This window comes from Phacochoerus africanus, chromosome 10 (genome assembly GCF_016906955.1).
Source record: "Phacochoerus africanus isolate WHEZ1 chromosome 10, ROS_Pafr_v1, whole genome shotgun sequence".
NCBI lineage: Eukaryota > Metazoa > Chordata > Mammalia > Artiodactyla > Suidae > Phacochoerus > Phacochoerus africanus.
Window position 1 is genome coordinate 71,888,113 of NC_062553.1, and position 16,100 is coordinate 71,904,212.

The window sequence follows — 16,100 nt, forward strand, 5'->3', positions numbered from 1 at the left end:
TTTTTTGGAGAACTGTCTGTTTAGATATTCTGCTCATTTTTTGATAGGCTTGTTTTTTTTTTCTTTTTTCTTTTGGTATGGAGCTGCAGAAGGTGTTTATAAATTTTGGAGATTAATCCCTTGTCAGTCGATTCACTTGCAAAGATTTTCTCCCATTCTGTGGGTTGTCATTTTGTGTTGTTAGGGTTTCCTTTGCTGTGCAGAAACTTTGAAGTTGAGTAGGTCCCATTTGTTTATTTTGTTTTTGTTGTCAATACTCTGATAGATGGATATGAGAAGATGCTGCTGTCATTAATGTCAGAGTGTTTGGCCTATGTTTTCCCCTAGGAGTTTGATAGTGTCTGGTCTTATATCTAGGTCTTTAATCCATTTGGACTTTATTTTTGTGTATGGTGTTAGGGAGTGTTCTAATTTCATTCTTTTCCAGTGGCTGTCCAGTTTTCCCAGCACCACTTATTGAACAAGCTGTCCTTTCTCCACTGTATATTCTTGCCTCCTTTGTCATAGATTAGTTGGCTGTAAGTGCATGGGTTGAATTCTGGGCTTTCTATCCTGTTCCACTGATCTATATTTCTGTCTTTGTGTTGGTACCATGTGGTTTTGATGACTGTTGCTTTGTAGTATAGTCTGAAGTCCAGGAGCTTGATTCCTCCAGCTCCATTTTTCTTCTTCAGGATGTCTTAGGCTATTCTGGGTCTTTTGTGCTTCCAAACAAACTTTAAAATATTTTGTTCGAGTTCTGTGAAAAATGTCCTTGGTAATTTGATACAGATTGCATTGAATCTGTAGACTGCCTTAGGCAGTATAGTCATTTTGATAATATTAACTCTTCCAATCCACGAGCATGATATATCTTTCCATCTATTTGTGTCATCTTTGATTTCTTTCATCAGTGTCTTATAGTTTTCAGAGTACAGGTCTTTTGTCTCTTTAGGTAGGTTTACTCCCAGGTATTTTATTTTTTTTTGGATGCAATGGTAAATGGGATTGCTTCCCTAATTTCTTTTTCTGCTCTTTCATTGTTAGTGTATAGAAATGCCATCGATTTCTTTAGGATTCTCTAGGTATAGTATCATGTCATCTGCAAATAGCGATAGTTTTACTTCTTCCTTTCCAATTTGGATTCCTTTTATGTCTTTTACTTCTCTGATTGCTGTGGCTAGGACTTCCAGAACTATGTTGAAGAGTAGTGGCGAGAGCGGACATCCTTGTCTTGTTCCCGATCTCAATAGGAATTCTTTCAGCTTTTCACCATTGAGAATGATGTTAGCTGTGGGTTTGTCATATATGGCCTTTATCATGTTGAGGGTAGGTTCCTGTTATGCCCACTTTCTGAAGGATTTTTATCAGAAATGGGTGTTGGATTTTGTCAAAGGCTTTTTCCGCGTCTATTGAGAGGATCATGTGTTTTTTATCCTTCAGTTTGTTAATGTGGCATATCACACTGATGGATTTGCAGATATTGAAGAATCCTTGCATCCCTGGGATAAATCCCACTTGATCATGATGTATAATCCTTTTAATGTATTGTTGGATGCAGTTTGCTAGTATTTTGTTAAGGATTTTTGCATCGATGTTCATCAGTGAAATTGGCCTGTAGTTTTCTTTTTTTTTTTTTTTTGTGGCATCTTTGTCTGGTTTTGGTACCAGGGTGATGGTGGCCTCCTAGAATGAGTTTGGGAGTGTTTCTTCCTCTGAAATTTTTTGAAATAGTTTCAGAAGGAGACGTGTTAGCTCTTCTCTAAATGTTTGATAGAATTTGCCTGTGAAGCGATCTGGTCCTGGACTTTTGTTTGTTGGAAGTTTTTTAATCACAGTTTCAATTTAAGTTCTTATGATGGGTCCATTCATCTTTTCTATTTCATCTTGGTTTAGTCTTGGAAGATTGTATTTTTCTAAGAATTTGTCCATTTCTTCTAGCTTTTCCATTTTACTGGCATATAGTTGCATATAGTAGTCTCTTATGATCCTTTGTATTTCTGGGATGTCCGTTGTTACTTCTCCTTTTTCATTTCTAATTTTATTGATTTGAGTCCTCTCTCTTTTGCTTGATAAGTCTGGCTAGGGGTTGATCAATTTTGTTGATCTTTTCAAAGAACCAGCTTTTTGTTTCATTGATCTTTTCTATGGTTTTCTTTGTTTCTAGTTCATTGATTCCTACTCTGATCTTTATGATTTCTTTCCTTCTACTAACTATAGGTCTTGTCTGTTCTTCTCTCTCAAGCTGCTTTAGATGTAAAGTTAGCTTGTTTATTTGGGCTTTTTCTTGTTTCCTGAGGTGGGCTTGTATTGCTATAAACTTTCCTCTTAGAAGGGCTTTTGCTGCATCCCATAGGTTTTGGAGTGTTGTATCTTCCTTGTCATTTGCTGCTAGGTATTTTTTAACTTCCTCTTTGATTTCTTCAGTGATCCATTGGTTGTTTAGTAGCATGTTGTTTAGTCTCCACGTGTTCGTGTTTTTTGAAGTTTTTTTCTTGTTGACTTCCAGTCTTATAGCGTCATGGTCGGAAAAGATGATTGATATGATTTCAACTTTCTTAAAGTTACGGAGGTTGGATTTGTAGCCCAGGATATGATCAAACTTTGAGAATGTTCCATGTGTACTTGAGAAGAATGTGTATTCTGTTGCTTTTGGATGAATTGTCCTATAAATATCTATTAAGTCCATCTGGTTTAATGCATCATTCAGGGCCTATGTTTCCTTATTGATTTTCTGTCTGGTTGATCTGTCCATTGCTGTAAGTGGGGTGTTAAAGTCCCCCATTATGATTGTGTTATTGTCGATTTCTCCTTGTCAGGTTGTTAGCAGTTGCCTTATATATTGTGGTGAACCTGTGTTGGGTGCGTAGATATTTTAAATTGTTATATCATCTTCTTGGATTGATCCTTTGATCATTACGTAATGTCCTTCTTTGTCCCTTAAAATATTCTTCATTTTAAAGTCTATTTTGTCTGATATGAGTATTGCTACTCCAGCTTTCTTTTGATCCCCATTTGCATGAAATATTTTCTTCCATCCTCTCACTTTCAATTTGTATGTGTCCCTAGAAGTGAAGTACTCCTGATAATGTTTTCTAATCCAAATTCATGTGACAGCTTCTTCTGAAACTAAAATTATCATTTTGACTCTCTTTGAAAAAACAAATAAATAATTTTTTTTTGTCTTTTTGCCTTTTCTAGGGCCGCTTCCTGAGGCATATGGAGGTTCCCAGGCTAGGGGTCCAATTGGAGCTATAGCTGCTGGCCAGAGCCGAGCCAGAGCAACACGGGATCTGAGTTACGTCTGCAACCTACACCACAGCTCTCAGCAATGCTGGACCCTTAACCCACTGAGCAAGGCCAGGGATCAAACCTGCAATCTCATGGTTCCTAGTCAGATTCGTTAGCCACTGAGCCACAATGGGAACTCCTCAATAAATAAATTTTTAAAAATACCTCAAAACAAATGATAATGAAAACACAACCATTCAAAAAAAATCTATGGGATACTGCAAAAGCAGTGCTTAGAGGGATGTTCATAGCAATATAGGCCTTCCTCAGAAGAGAAGAAAATTCTCAAATCAACAACTTAACCTACCACCTAAAAGAATTAGAAAAAGAACAAACAAAACCTAAAGTCAGCAGTGTTGCAAGACATGTTTCTTTGATAACTCCATCTTGTCCTTCTTTACTTTATCCCATCTTCCTGCTTGAAAAACAGTCACAGTGCTGGTAAATGACTTAAGCTTAAGAACTGTTATGTGCCTAGAGGTCAGAGTAAGAGCTTAACCTTTTACCAGCTAAGTGGCTTTTAAAATAGTAAAAGAACTTATATAATAGCAAACAAACCCTATATTATCCACCCATAGCCACTCCTCACTTAATCTCATCTAAAAGCACAATAAAAGCAGTGTGGTTTATTGAGGCAGGGCTCTTGGTCCCTGAGACCTTGAGTCCCACAGTTCCCACCTTTACTTAAGATAAATGTCTCTGTGACTTGTTTTATGTTAACTTCAGCCCCATCCTGCTGAGCTGGCCTCGCACAGCAGAATACAGGAAATCAATAAAGTAGAGATTCAAAAAACAATAGAAAAAAATCAATAAAACCAAGAGCTGATTCTTTGAGAGGGTAAACAAAATTGACAAACCTCTGGCCAGACTCACCTAGAGGAAGAGAGAAAGAACTCAAATAAACAAACTAAAAAATGAAAAAGGAGAAATCTCAACTGCAGAAATACAAAAAAACACAATGGAATACTATGAACCACTGCATGCCAACAAATTTGATGACTGAGAAGAAATGGTAAGTTTCAAGAGACAGCCTGCCAAAACTGAATCAAGAAGAAACATATCAACTGAACAGACTGATCACTAGAAATGAAATTGAATAGATAATAAAAACACTCCCTACAAACAAAAGTCCAGTCAGGACCAGATGGCTTCACAGGAAAATTCTACCAAACATGCAAAGAGGAACTCACACCATCCTTCTTAAACTTTTCCAAAAGGCTGAAGAAGGAACACTCCCAAAAACATTCTATGAAGTCATCATCACCCCTAATAACAAAACCAGACAAAGATACCACCAAAAAAGAAAGTTACAGGCCAATATCTTTGATAAATATAGATGCAAAAATTCTCAACAAAATTTTAGCCACCAAATCTAACAACACATACAAAAGATCACACACCATGACAAAGTGGTATTCATTCAACCACAAGTATGGTTCAGCATATGCAAATCAATGTCATACACTACATTAACAAAAGAAAAGTCCAAAACTACATGCTCATCTCAATAGATACAGAAAAAGCGTTTGACAAAGTCCAACAACCATTCATTTATAAAAATTCTCACCAAAGTGGGTACAGAGGAAACATACCTTAACATAATAAGCCATATATGACAAACCCACAGCCAATACAATACTCAATAGAGAAAAGCTGAAAAGCCTTCCCACTAAAATCTGGAATAAGACAAGGATGCTCACTCTCCCCACTTTTTCTTTTTTGGTCTTTTCTAGGGCCACACCCTCGGCATATGGAGGTTCCCAGGCTAGGGGTCTAATTGGAGCTGTAGCCACTGGCCTACCCAGAGCCACAGCAACACTGGATCCAAGCTGCGTCTATGACCTATACCACAGCTCACGACAACACCAGATCCTTAACCCACTGAGCGAGGCCAGGGATTGAACCCACAACCTCATGGTCCCTAGTTGGATTAGTTAACCACTGAGCCACAATGGGAACTCACTTTTATTCAACATAGTGTCGAAAGTCCTAGCCACAGCAATCAGACAAACAAAAGAAATGAGGTATCCAAATTGGAAGGGAAAAGGTAAAATTGATACTGTATGCAGATAACATGATACTATATACAGAAAATCCTAAGGACTCCACACAAAAATTACTCCAATTGATCAATGAATTCAGCAAAGTAGCAGGATATAAGATTAACGTTCAGAAATAGGTTACATTTCTGTATAATAACAATGAAATCTTAGAAAAGGAATATAAAAATACAATACTTTTAATATCACGCCCCAAAAATTAAACACTTAGGAAAAGCCTGATCAAGCAGATCAAAGACTTATATGCTGAGAACTATAGAAATTAAGGAAATTGAAGGGGATTCAAAGAAATGGAGAAATATTCCATGCTCCTGGATTGGAAAAATTAATATTGCTAAAATGGCCATACTACCCAAGCCATCTACAGATTTAATGCAATCCCTATCAAATTACCCATGACATTTTTCACAGAACTAGAACAAACAATTCAAAAACTTATATGGAACCATTAAGGCCCCAGAATTGCCAAAGCTATCCTGAGGAAAAAAAACCCAAGCAGGAGGCATAACTCTCCCAGACTTCAGACATTACTGCAAAACTACAGTAATCAAAATAGTGTGGTACTGGTAGAAGAACAGACTTACAGACTGATGGAACAGAACAGAGAACCAGAAATAAACCCAGACACCTGTGGTCAATTAATCTTCCAAAAAGAAGGCAAGAATATAAAAGGGGAAAAAGATAGTTTCTTCAGCAAGTGGTGCTGGGAAAACTGGACAGCTGCATGTAAATCAATGAAACTAGAACATACCCTCACACCATGCACAAAAATAAACTCGAAATGGCTTAAAGACTTAAACATAAGACACCATCAAACTCCTTGAAGGGAACATGGGCAAACATTCTCTGACATTAACTGTACAAATGTTTTCTTAGGTCAGTCTCCCAAGGCAACAGAAATAAAAACAAACATAAACCACTGGGACCTAATCAAACTGGCAAGCTTTTGCACAGAAAAGGAAACCATAAAAAAAAAAACAACCAACAACCAAAAAGACAACCTATGAAATGGGAGAAAATAGTTTCAAACAATGCAACTGACAGGGCTCAATCTCCCGAATATACAAACAATTCGTACAACTCAACAGCAAAAAAACAAACAACCCAATTGAAAACTTGACAGAAGACCTGAATAGACATTTCTCCAACAAAGACACACAGATGGTCAACAGTCACATACAAAAATGCTCAACATCACAAATTGTTAGAAAAATGAAAATCAAACTACACTGAGGTACCACCTCACACTAGTCAGAATGGGTATCATTAGTAAGTCTGCAAATAACAGATGCTGGAGGGGGTGTGGAGAAAAGAGAACCCTCCTATGGTGTTGGAATGTAAATTGGTACAGCCACTATGGAAAACAGTATGGAGGTACCATAGAAAACAAAATATAGAACTACCATATGATCCAGAAATCCCATTCCTAGGCATATATTCAGACAAAACTTTCACTGAAAAAGTAAACATGCACCCATATGTTCACTGCAGCGCTATTCACAATAGCCAAGACATGGAACAACCTAAATGTCCACTGACAGATGAATGGATTAAGAACATGTGTTATATATACACGGTGGAATACTACTCAGTCATAAAAAGAACAAGATAATGCCATTTGTGCCATTTGCGGCATCATAGATGGAACTATGGATTCTCATGCTAAGTGAAGTCAGAAAGAAAAAGACAAATACCATATGATATCCCTTTTATCTGAAATCTAATATATGGCACAAATGAACCTATCTATAGAAAAGGAACAAACTCATGGACATGGAAAATGGAACCTGTTGTTGCCAAGAGGGAGGGGGAGGTGGGGGATGGACTGGGAGTTTGGGGCTAGTAGATGCATTTGAAGTGGAAAAGCAATGAGATCCTGCTGTCAGCACAGGGAACTATATCCAATCACTTGTGATGGAACATGATGGAGAATAATGTGAGAAAAACTTGGTGACTTTGCTGTACAGCAGAAATTGACAGAACATTATAAATCAACTATAATAAAATTTTAACAAAAATCTATGCAAAAAAAAAACCCATGTATTATTCTGGTGACTAATGTTGATAATGGGAAGGCTGTGCATGTATGGCGGCAGAGAGTACAATGAAATGAAATCTCTGCATCTTCTCAATTTTAGAGTGAATCTGAAACTACTCTAAAAAATAAAGTCTTTTAAAAAAGGAAGCAAAATGACCAGATGGAAAAATGACTAGAAACCAAGAAAACAACAGTGACAGGTCCATAGGGGATTCAGATAATGGAGTTATCATATACCAACTAAAAAAATAAAGTTTCTTAATAATGCAAGTCTCAGAAGGAAATAAGAGAATGGGATAGAAAAAAATAATAGAGAATATAAAAGATAAAAAATTTTCCAAAATTGATGAAAGATATCAATCCATACATCCAAGAAGATCAGTAAATCCCAGGAAAGATAAATACAAAGAGGACCATATGTAGGCACATTACACTCAACCTACTTAAACCAAAACAAAGAGAAAATCTTTCAAGTGATCAGAGAAAAAAATCACCTCCGAAAAAGCAACAGTAAGATTTAAAACTGACTTGTCAGTAGAAACAAAGAAAATCTGAACACAATGTTCTACAAGAAATTCATTCACCCATTAGGCAAATATGCACTAGATACCCACCATATGCTAGATACTGTTCTAGTACTTAGAACATATCAGTGAACAAAACAAAGAATGCATATGACATTTAATGTGCAAAATTATATAATAAAACATTTTTAAGGGAAGAAAGTAATTGTGTATAACATGTTTAATGTTCAATTTAAAAAATACACTTCATTACTGCTGTTAGAATTATAATTAAAATTTTTAATTTAATAGATTTATGACTTAGTACTTTTTCAGTGATGGAGACAAATATTTATAATCAGTCTATGTATTAAGAGCCTATTTACTATGCTGGCTTTTGGGTAACGGCAAGTCATGGAATTTCAACGCTGGTTTTCTAGACAACCCTAGAGCTGGATCTACAGTCCAGACTCCTTATTAGAGATGAAAAGGTGCAATACACTTAACTCATTTTCCAAGATCACACAAATAAGTCCCAAAGACCCCTGGTCAAATGTTCTTTGTTGGTGTTCCTTCTTTGCTGTTTGGTTCATGGGGTATTTTGGGAAGAGGGGTTTAATTTACTTTTATCAGTGTAATATGCATATAGTTTTAAAGGTAAAATGACTTTATAACACTTAAAACAAAAAGCAGTGGCCTCCTGCCCTTCCTCTGCCCAAGTCTCCAAGTTCCAGTCTCCAGAGAGAACCACGTAGAACTTCTAGTATGAATATTATTCTTTCGTTTGCTAGAATATTATTTGTTGTATGATAGGTAGCTTACTAGTGCACATATCTTATGCGTGTAAGAGGACTCCATTTCAAGTTTTACATTTTGTAGTACCTGCTTTTATTTAAATGCACAAGCAGAATAACTGGTAGGTTACTGGCAACGCTGATGTAATACATACAATAAGACCATTAACTAATGAAATTGACTTTCATGTGTGATTTATGAAATAAGTCTCATTTCTTTAGCATTGGCACTGAATACTAGTTGCAGGGGATTAGTGGTTCCATAAATACATACAACTTCAGAAGAGATAAAACCTGAATTTTAAATTGCACATACTTTTCCCCTGTCTTAAAAGTATGAAAGTCTAAACTAAAATTTTTCCAAAGTCTCCAATATTTTAAAGTGAATAAAAAATTTAAATATTAATAAAGTCTGTGATTATAAATAAGTCCACATATAGTTCATGAAGAGACAATAAACAGGAAATCATTTTCATCTTGGCAGAGAACTAAATATACAGGTAATTTGCCTTTGGCATCTGAGGCTTATTTTTAGCCATCTTAACATTTGCTTTGTCAAGTGAAAATGCTTATAGTGGAAAAAAATGAATATAGGGCTATTAATATATATATATATATTTTGGTCTTTTTGTGATTTCTTGGGCCGCTGTCGCGGCATATGGAGGTTCCCAGGCTAGGGGTCTAATCGGAGCTGCAGCCACCGGCCTACGCCAGAGTCACAGCAATGCGGGATCCGAGCCGCGTCTGTGACCTACACCACAGCTCCCGGCAACGCCGGATCCTTAACCCACTGAGCAAGGGCAGGGATCGAACCCGCAACCTCATGGTTCCTACTCAGATTCGTTAACCACTGCACCATGACAGGAACTCCAGGCTATTAAGTAACTTACCCTAACAATTATTGTTAATATTAATCTCATTGAGTATTTCAATTTGTTTTTCCCAGAGAAAACACCAAACAGGGAAGAAAAACATTTTCATTCACCTGGTCTGTATAAACTAAAGTCCAGTGATTGAAAATATCATAACTATAGAAATATTTTAAAAATGAAATTTTTGGAGTTCCTATTGTGGCTCAGCGGAAACAAACCCAACTAGCATCCATGAGGATGTGGGTTCAATCCCTGGCCCCACTCAGTGGGTTAATAAGGTTCTGACATTGCTGTGAGCTGTGGTGTAGGTGGCAGACATGGCTCCGATCTGGCATTGCTGTGGTTGTGCTGCAGGCTGGAAGCTGCAGCCCTGATTCAACCCCTAGCCTGGGAACCCCCATATGCCACACCTGTGCTCCTCCCACCCCCCAAAAAAGAAAGAAAAAAGAAATTCTTCTCAATTTAAAATTATTTACCTATGAGTTCCCATTTGTGGCTCAGTGGAAACAAACCTGACTAGTATCCATGAGGATGCAGGTTTGATCCTGGGCCTTGCTCACTGGGTTAAGAGCGGTGAGCTGTGGTGTAGGTCACAGATGCGGGTTGGATACCACATTGCTGTAAGTGTGGTGTAGGCTGGAGGCTACAGCTCCAATCTGACGCTTAGCCTGGGAATCTTCACATGCCATGGGTGTGGCCCTAAAAAAAAGACCAAAAAAATTTATCTATTATGCTATTTGCATCATAGAACATATGGCCAGTTACTTACATGAGACAGGAAGCTGGCTGTGGATTGGGAAGATGGTATATTAGAATGAGAACGGGCAGCAGATGACGGCTGTAGAAGGCGTGGTTTCACAGAAGAATTTGAGGTATATCCAGGGCCCTGAAGCTCCTGGAAGACGATATACATGTAAGCAAAACAACTGTCAATGTATAGTAAGAACTGTGAAATCCAAATGTACTTTTGCAAGTACAATTTCGGTGTTACATGTTGAATTTCTACAAAGTTATAGGCCAAAGATTTAAGCCAGATGATTCTGGATGCATGCTATTACTCTCTGGGGACTAATCATGGGGCTGGAAAATGCCTTCACACTTCCGACTGATAAAAGCATTCCAGAGGTGAAAACGCACCTAGATAGGATGCTAATAGGTTGGTTTCTCACTTTGCCAGAGACTGCACGCTGGTTCTGACATCCTACAGAGAAAGATCCTCTCTACCTAGAGAGTGCTCCTGCCTGTGAAAGTCGCCAGGACTGAGGCTTTAGTGTGTGTCTGAAATTTTAAAATATACTCAAAAAATAGACACATACTTCAGCGGAAAATATACTATTTTTAAAGAACACGTTTTGCCATGCAAACTAAATCGTTTTTGTTATTACCCAAAGAAGCCAAACATACTTTGGGCTGGCCTGACCCCTTCCTGTATGCAAACCCCCAGTCCCCCAACTTAGGTACTTCTGTGTTTCCCTCACTCAATGTAAATTTAACCTAAAGCACATGGTGCTTCAATTTGTTACCATGCACGAAAAGGACAGGTATGCTATGTAACAATGTTTGTGTAGATTTGTAAATAGCTAATATCAGATAACGTCAATGTGTCTAAAGTACATGAGGAAAATATAAAATATCTCAAAGGTATAATTTTTGCTTAAACTACTATTTATGATGGAAAAAAGACCTTACTTTTACATCCAAAGTGTGTTGAAGTTTCAGGCGCACAGATTCTTGCTCCTGACGCTGTATTATATCCTGACATTCTGCAAACTGCAAAGATGCCTACAATCAAGCAACCACATGTGGTTTATCCTCCACTCTTTATGCAAGTTTATTTTATCAACCTATAATGCAGAGTCACCGTCTCTTCAAGGAAACTTGTCCCATTCTTGGCACGCTTGGCATTTATCTATTTATCTGTTTTATTCAGGAAACAGAGTAATTGGAGGCCATGTCTTTATCCTCCACAGCCCCAGCATCTACATGGCATTTAGTATGTGGAAAGCACTCAAAAGAATGAATGAATTACGGAAGAAATGAACAACAGTTTTAGCAACGTAAAAACACTTACATAAAAATAACCACAACTGAAAATCTCTGATTCAAACTTCGGATTGAAGTTTGCATAGCTGGGATCACAGATCATTTTGATTACGGCGAAGGCTCTGATTTCTCAAGAATCAAGGACTAGCTTTGGTATACGTTCAGGATTCTAGAGTTTTCAAGTGACACAAAGAGAGATTTACTCCTCTACAATAAATGTTAATGACAAATATAGTGCCGTTGATCCTTCTCATTCTTAAGCTGTATTTTCTACCTGTACTTTCTGGACTCCACAAAGTGCTGGACTTTAGCATTACTTAATCTTTTTATTGATATTATTAACAGACTACATTCTACCTAGTATTCAAGTCCTTTGATGCTAAGTTAAATTGGTGGCATTTTTAATTATTCAGGCTGTGAAACATCTTACATCATGTATCTTACAGCCCTTGTGACCATGTCAGCCTGAAAAAAAGATAATTTTGGAGTTCCCGTTGTGGCACAGTGGTTAACGAATCCGACTAGGAACCACGAGGTTGTGGGTTCGATCCCTGCCCTTGCTCAGTGGGTTAAGGATCCGGCGTTGCCGGGAGCTGTGGTGTAGGTTGCAGACGCGGCTTGGATCCCATGTTGCTGTGGCTCTGGCGTAGGCCGGTGGCTACGGCTCTGATTAGACCTCTAGCCTGGGAACTCCATATGCCGCGGGAGCGGCCCGAGAAATGGCAAAAAAGACAAAAAAAAAAAAAGATAATTTTGTACAAAGTATGCATCATGACTAAGTTTTTAAAGCTCAGTCTTCTCTACAGGACACAGTACTTTCTTTCCTGTGTGAGGGGACTGGGATACAATACAATTTGACAGATTTTGTTCCTATCAACATGGAGCTTTCATTCAGAACAATTCTACTAGGTTAATAACTATTTAGTTGATAATTACTTTATGTATTTAGTTAATAACCACCTTATCAAGAGCAACTTCCATATTAGCAACCTTTTCTTTCAAAACGGCGTTCCTGGGATCTCAGGACCTCTAGTTCTCCAGCCATCTTGTTTTTCTCTGTTGCAACAGTACTCAATTCCTGGCTTAATTTAGTCTTCTCTTCTTTTAGAAAATGCTTTTCCTACAATTATAAAGGAGCAAATATGAGAAATAATATGCTGATGTAGATGCTGCGTTGTAATGGAAATACAAAACTATTACATAAAGATCTGGACTATAGTTTTACTTGATACGACATTTAATTTCTTCTGAGTTGGAGTTGGAAGCTGCTAGAATTATGTTACCATGTACTCTCTTTTTTTATCACTACTAGTACAATTACTTCTTTCTACACTCAATACATCTTTGATAAAATCTATGAAATATATAATAACTATGTTGTCATAAAAACAGACGTATATGGTGACTGAAATTGAGTAATCATATTCCAAATATTATTAAAACTTGTTTAAAATGACAAAAGAAATTTAAAGAACATGCATTTAGCTTCCCTGTCAAGACTCTGCAGGTTAAAGACCTGATGTTGTGTCTGTGAGGATGTGGGTTTGATCCCTGGCCGCGCTCAGTGGGTAAGGATCCGGCATTACTGTGACCTATGGCATAAGTCATAGATGTGGCCTGGATCCTATGTTGCTGTGGCTGTGGTACAGGCCAGCAGCTGCAGCTCCAATTTGACCCCTAGCCTGGGAACCTCCATATGCCACAGGTGCGGCTGTAAAAAAAAAATAATAATAATAGATAAAAATGAAGAAGATGCATTTGAAAGCTTTGTGGGCTTTCTATTTTGTTTCAAGGTTGAATGTTCATATCACAAATGCCTACTGTAGAGTCCTCCGGCATAAAAGAAATAGGACACACGATTCCTGGTTTTTATAAAGAAAATGTTTAAGGTAAACCAGGCAGTAGTTACTGCCACTGTGTAACACATTTCAATGCCAAGAATTGTTCCTTTTCTGATTAGTTAGGCAGAGGAGGCTTAAGAAATTAATTCCACAAGTTGCATTGTTCCTATCTGAGGAAGTGTCATTGAGCTTTGATGAACACCTTCCTTCAAGGGGGCAGGGGTTTCTGATGCCAGCAGGCAGTAACATCTTAATGCTTTAGATTCCAAATAGGCAAATAATGGACGTAAAAGACAAAGGGCTGCTGTGGCACAATAGGTTAAGGCTCTGACTGCAGCGGCTCCGGTTACTGTGGAGGTGCAGGTTTGATCCCGGCCTAGTGTAGTGGGTTAAGGATCTGGCATTGTGGCAGGTGTGGCACAGGTCACAGCTGCAGCTCAGATTCACTCTATGGTCTGGGAAATTCTATATGCTGTGGGTATGGCAAAAAGAAAAAAAAAGAAAAAAAGAAAAATTTAGAATAAGAGAAATGGATGGGAGAAAAAAATGGGAACGAACAAAACCAGAATAAATAAATAAGTCCTTGTGATGAGGGGTATGTACATTTTTGCTAATATTTAGCCTCATTATAAAAAAGTATTTCAGCAGCTCATTTTGGATATGGGGAAAGCAATTACTTTAGTTGTACTTATTTTCTGTTTATGCTTTTTATCTTCTCATCTCCATTATAGTCAGTTCTGTTATACCTCTTCTTCTGAAAGTGCAAATTTGTTCCAAAGTGATTGATACATGAGAGAACATCAGAGCATGACACAAATTTCATATTTACTTATGCACAGTTTCATTGATGAGAAATACCAGGTCAATTCAAAAAACTATACCCAGCTCAGCAGAGCTGCACAGAAATACACAAAAAGCACACAGGCACACTCTTCAAACAGCTCTGGTTTGCTCTGCGTTAGGAGCCACGTGCATGCACACTAGCTGTTATAGAAAGATCACCTTCTGCTCCTTCTTAACGACTCCCACACCGCAGCTCTTTCACGCACACATCAACAAGCAAACTTCAGGTCTTGTTTAAGATAAAGGGCCATCTTCATTGCAGTATTTATGTATCTCTTAAGCATTTAATGTGTGTAAAACTGTGCTACCATTTTCATTAGGTTCCTGTTTTTCTTGTGTCACTGATGAAGTTCCTTTGTGTGGTGCTCCTAATTCCGTTGTTGCCATAACCCTGTGGTGGTTTCTACTGAACAATTTTGCATAGCACAGTGCTTTTAGGAACACATATCTTGCATGAAACAGAACTAAATATGCTTTCTTTAAAACCATTCTGTCTTTACAAAGAATAGCCTTTGCCCACTTCCTGGACTTTTAAAATACTAGCTCTTTTGAGGTCCTGCTCAAATGTTTCTTCAGGAACTTCCCCCTCATTCTCTCAGTCAGAAATAACATCTTGTCTTTTCTCTACTGTACCTTGTATCTCTGCTAGGTTTCATCCTTTCTTGTAGTTTATTAATGAGTGACCATATCAGCCTCCCCCACCTGGAGGACAGGCACTCACCTTGTTTGCGTTTGTCATTGCCTCTTCCAAAAACTGTATCTTGCTCTGAAGGGCATCTATCTGACCTCTTTTAGCTGTAATTTGCTTTTGCATCCCCATTGCCACTTTCATAGCTGTAAAAAAAAAGAAGTAAATTGGGCCTTAGGTTTTACAGTTTTTAAATTTTTAGGGGTGACTATAATTTGATGGAAAACATGAGAGGATGACAAGTAAGATTCCTCCAAGGCACTCGGACAGTTTCAAGGAAGCATTCACACACACAGAAAAGGTCTTCAGATTTCACAATACTGGGATATAACAATTTTCAGCAAGTACTCAAAGATTTTGAGCTGAGAAATGAATGTATATATGATGATGTTTTGTGATTCCATGATGTAATTAATTTCATTGCCCTTTGTAATCTGCCACATCTCCAATGGTAGTAACTAATACTGACCAAATCCATACTTGCACACATAGGAAATATACGCGCAAAAATATAGAGTCATACAATGAAAAATGTGTATAGAATTTTTACTAAAATAATTTTTCTAGAAACCCATATATAAAATATCACATAATGCAGATGACCTGATACTATATATAGAAAACCCTAAGGACTCAACCCAAAAACTACTCGAACTGATCAACAAATTCAGCAAAGTAGCAGGATTTAATAAGATTAACATTCAAAAATCAGTTGCATTTCTGTACACTAACAATGAAATATTACAAAAGGAATAAAAAAATATAATACCTTTTAAAATTACACCTTAGTCAGGTGTAATAAACCTGACTAAGGAGGTGAAAGACTTATATGCTGAGAAATATAAAACATTATTCAAGGAAATTAAAGTGGATGCAAAGAAACAGAAAGATATTCCAAGCTCCTGGGTTGGAAAAATTAATATTGTAAAAATGGCCATACTACCCAAAGCAATCTACAGATTCTATGCAATCCTTACCAAATTACCCATGACATTTTTCACAGAACTAGAACAATCCAAAAATTTATATGAAACCACAAAAGACCCAGAATTGCCAAAGCAATCCTGAGGAACAAAACCAAGCAGGAGGCATAACTCTCCCAGAAGTCAGGCAATATTACAGAGCCACAGTCATCAAGACAGTGTGGT

General features: G+C 37.5%; 1 protein-coding gene across 1 annotated transcript in view; it reads right to left on the minus strand.

Moving 5' to 3' along the window:
* CCDC158 (coiled-coil domain containing 158) overlaps nt 1-16,100 on the minus strand; it is an 85,935-nt gene that overhangs the window by 36,808 nt on the left and 33,027 nt on the right. Inside the window, 5 exon segments of the mRNA XM_047799399.1 lie at nt 10,307-10,432; nt 11,227-11,319; nt 12,541-12,582; nt 12,584-12,700; nt 14,986-15,098. Of these exon segments, the coding sequence (XP_047655355.1) occupies nt 10,307-10,432; nt 11,227-11,319; nt 12,541-12,582; nt 12,584-12,700; nt 14,986-15,098 (491 nt within the window).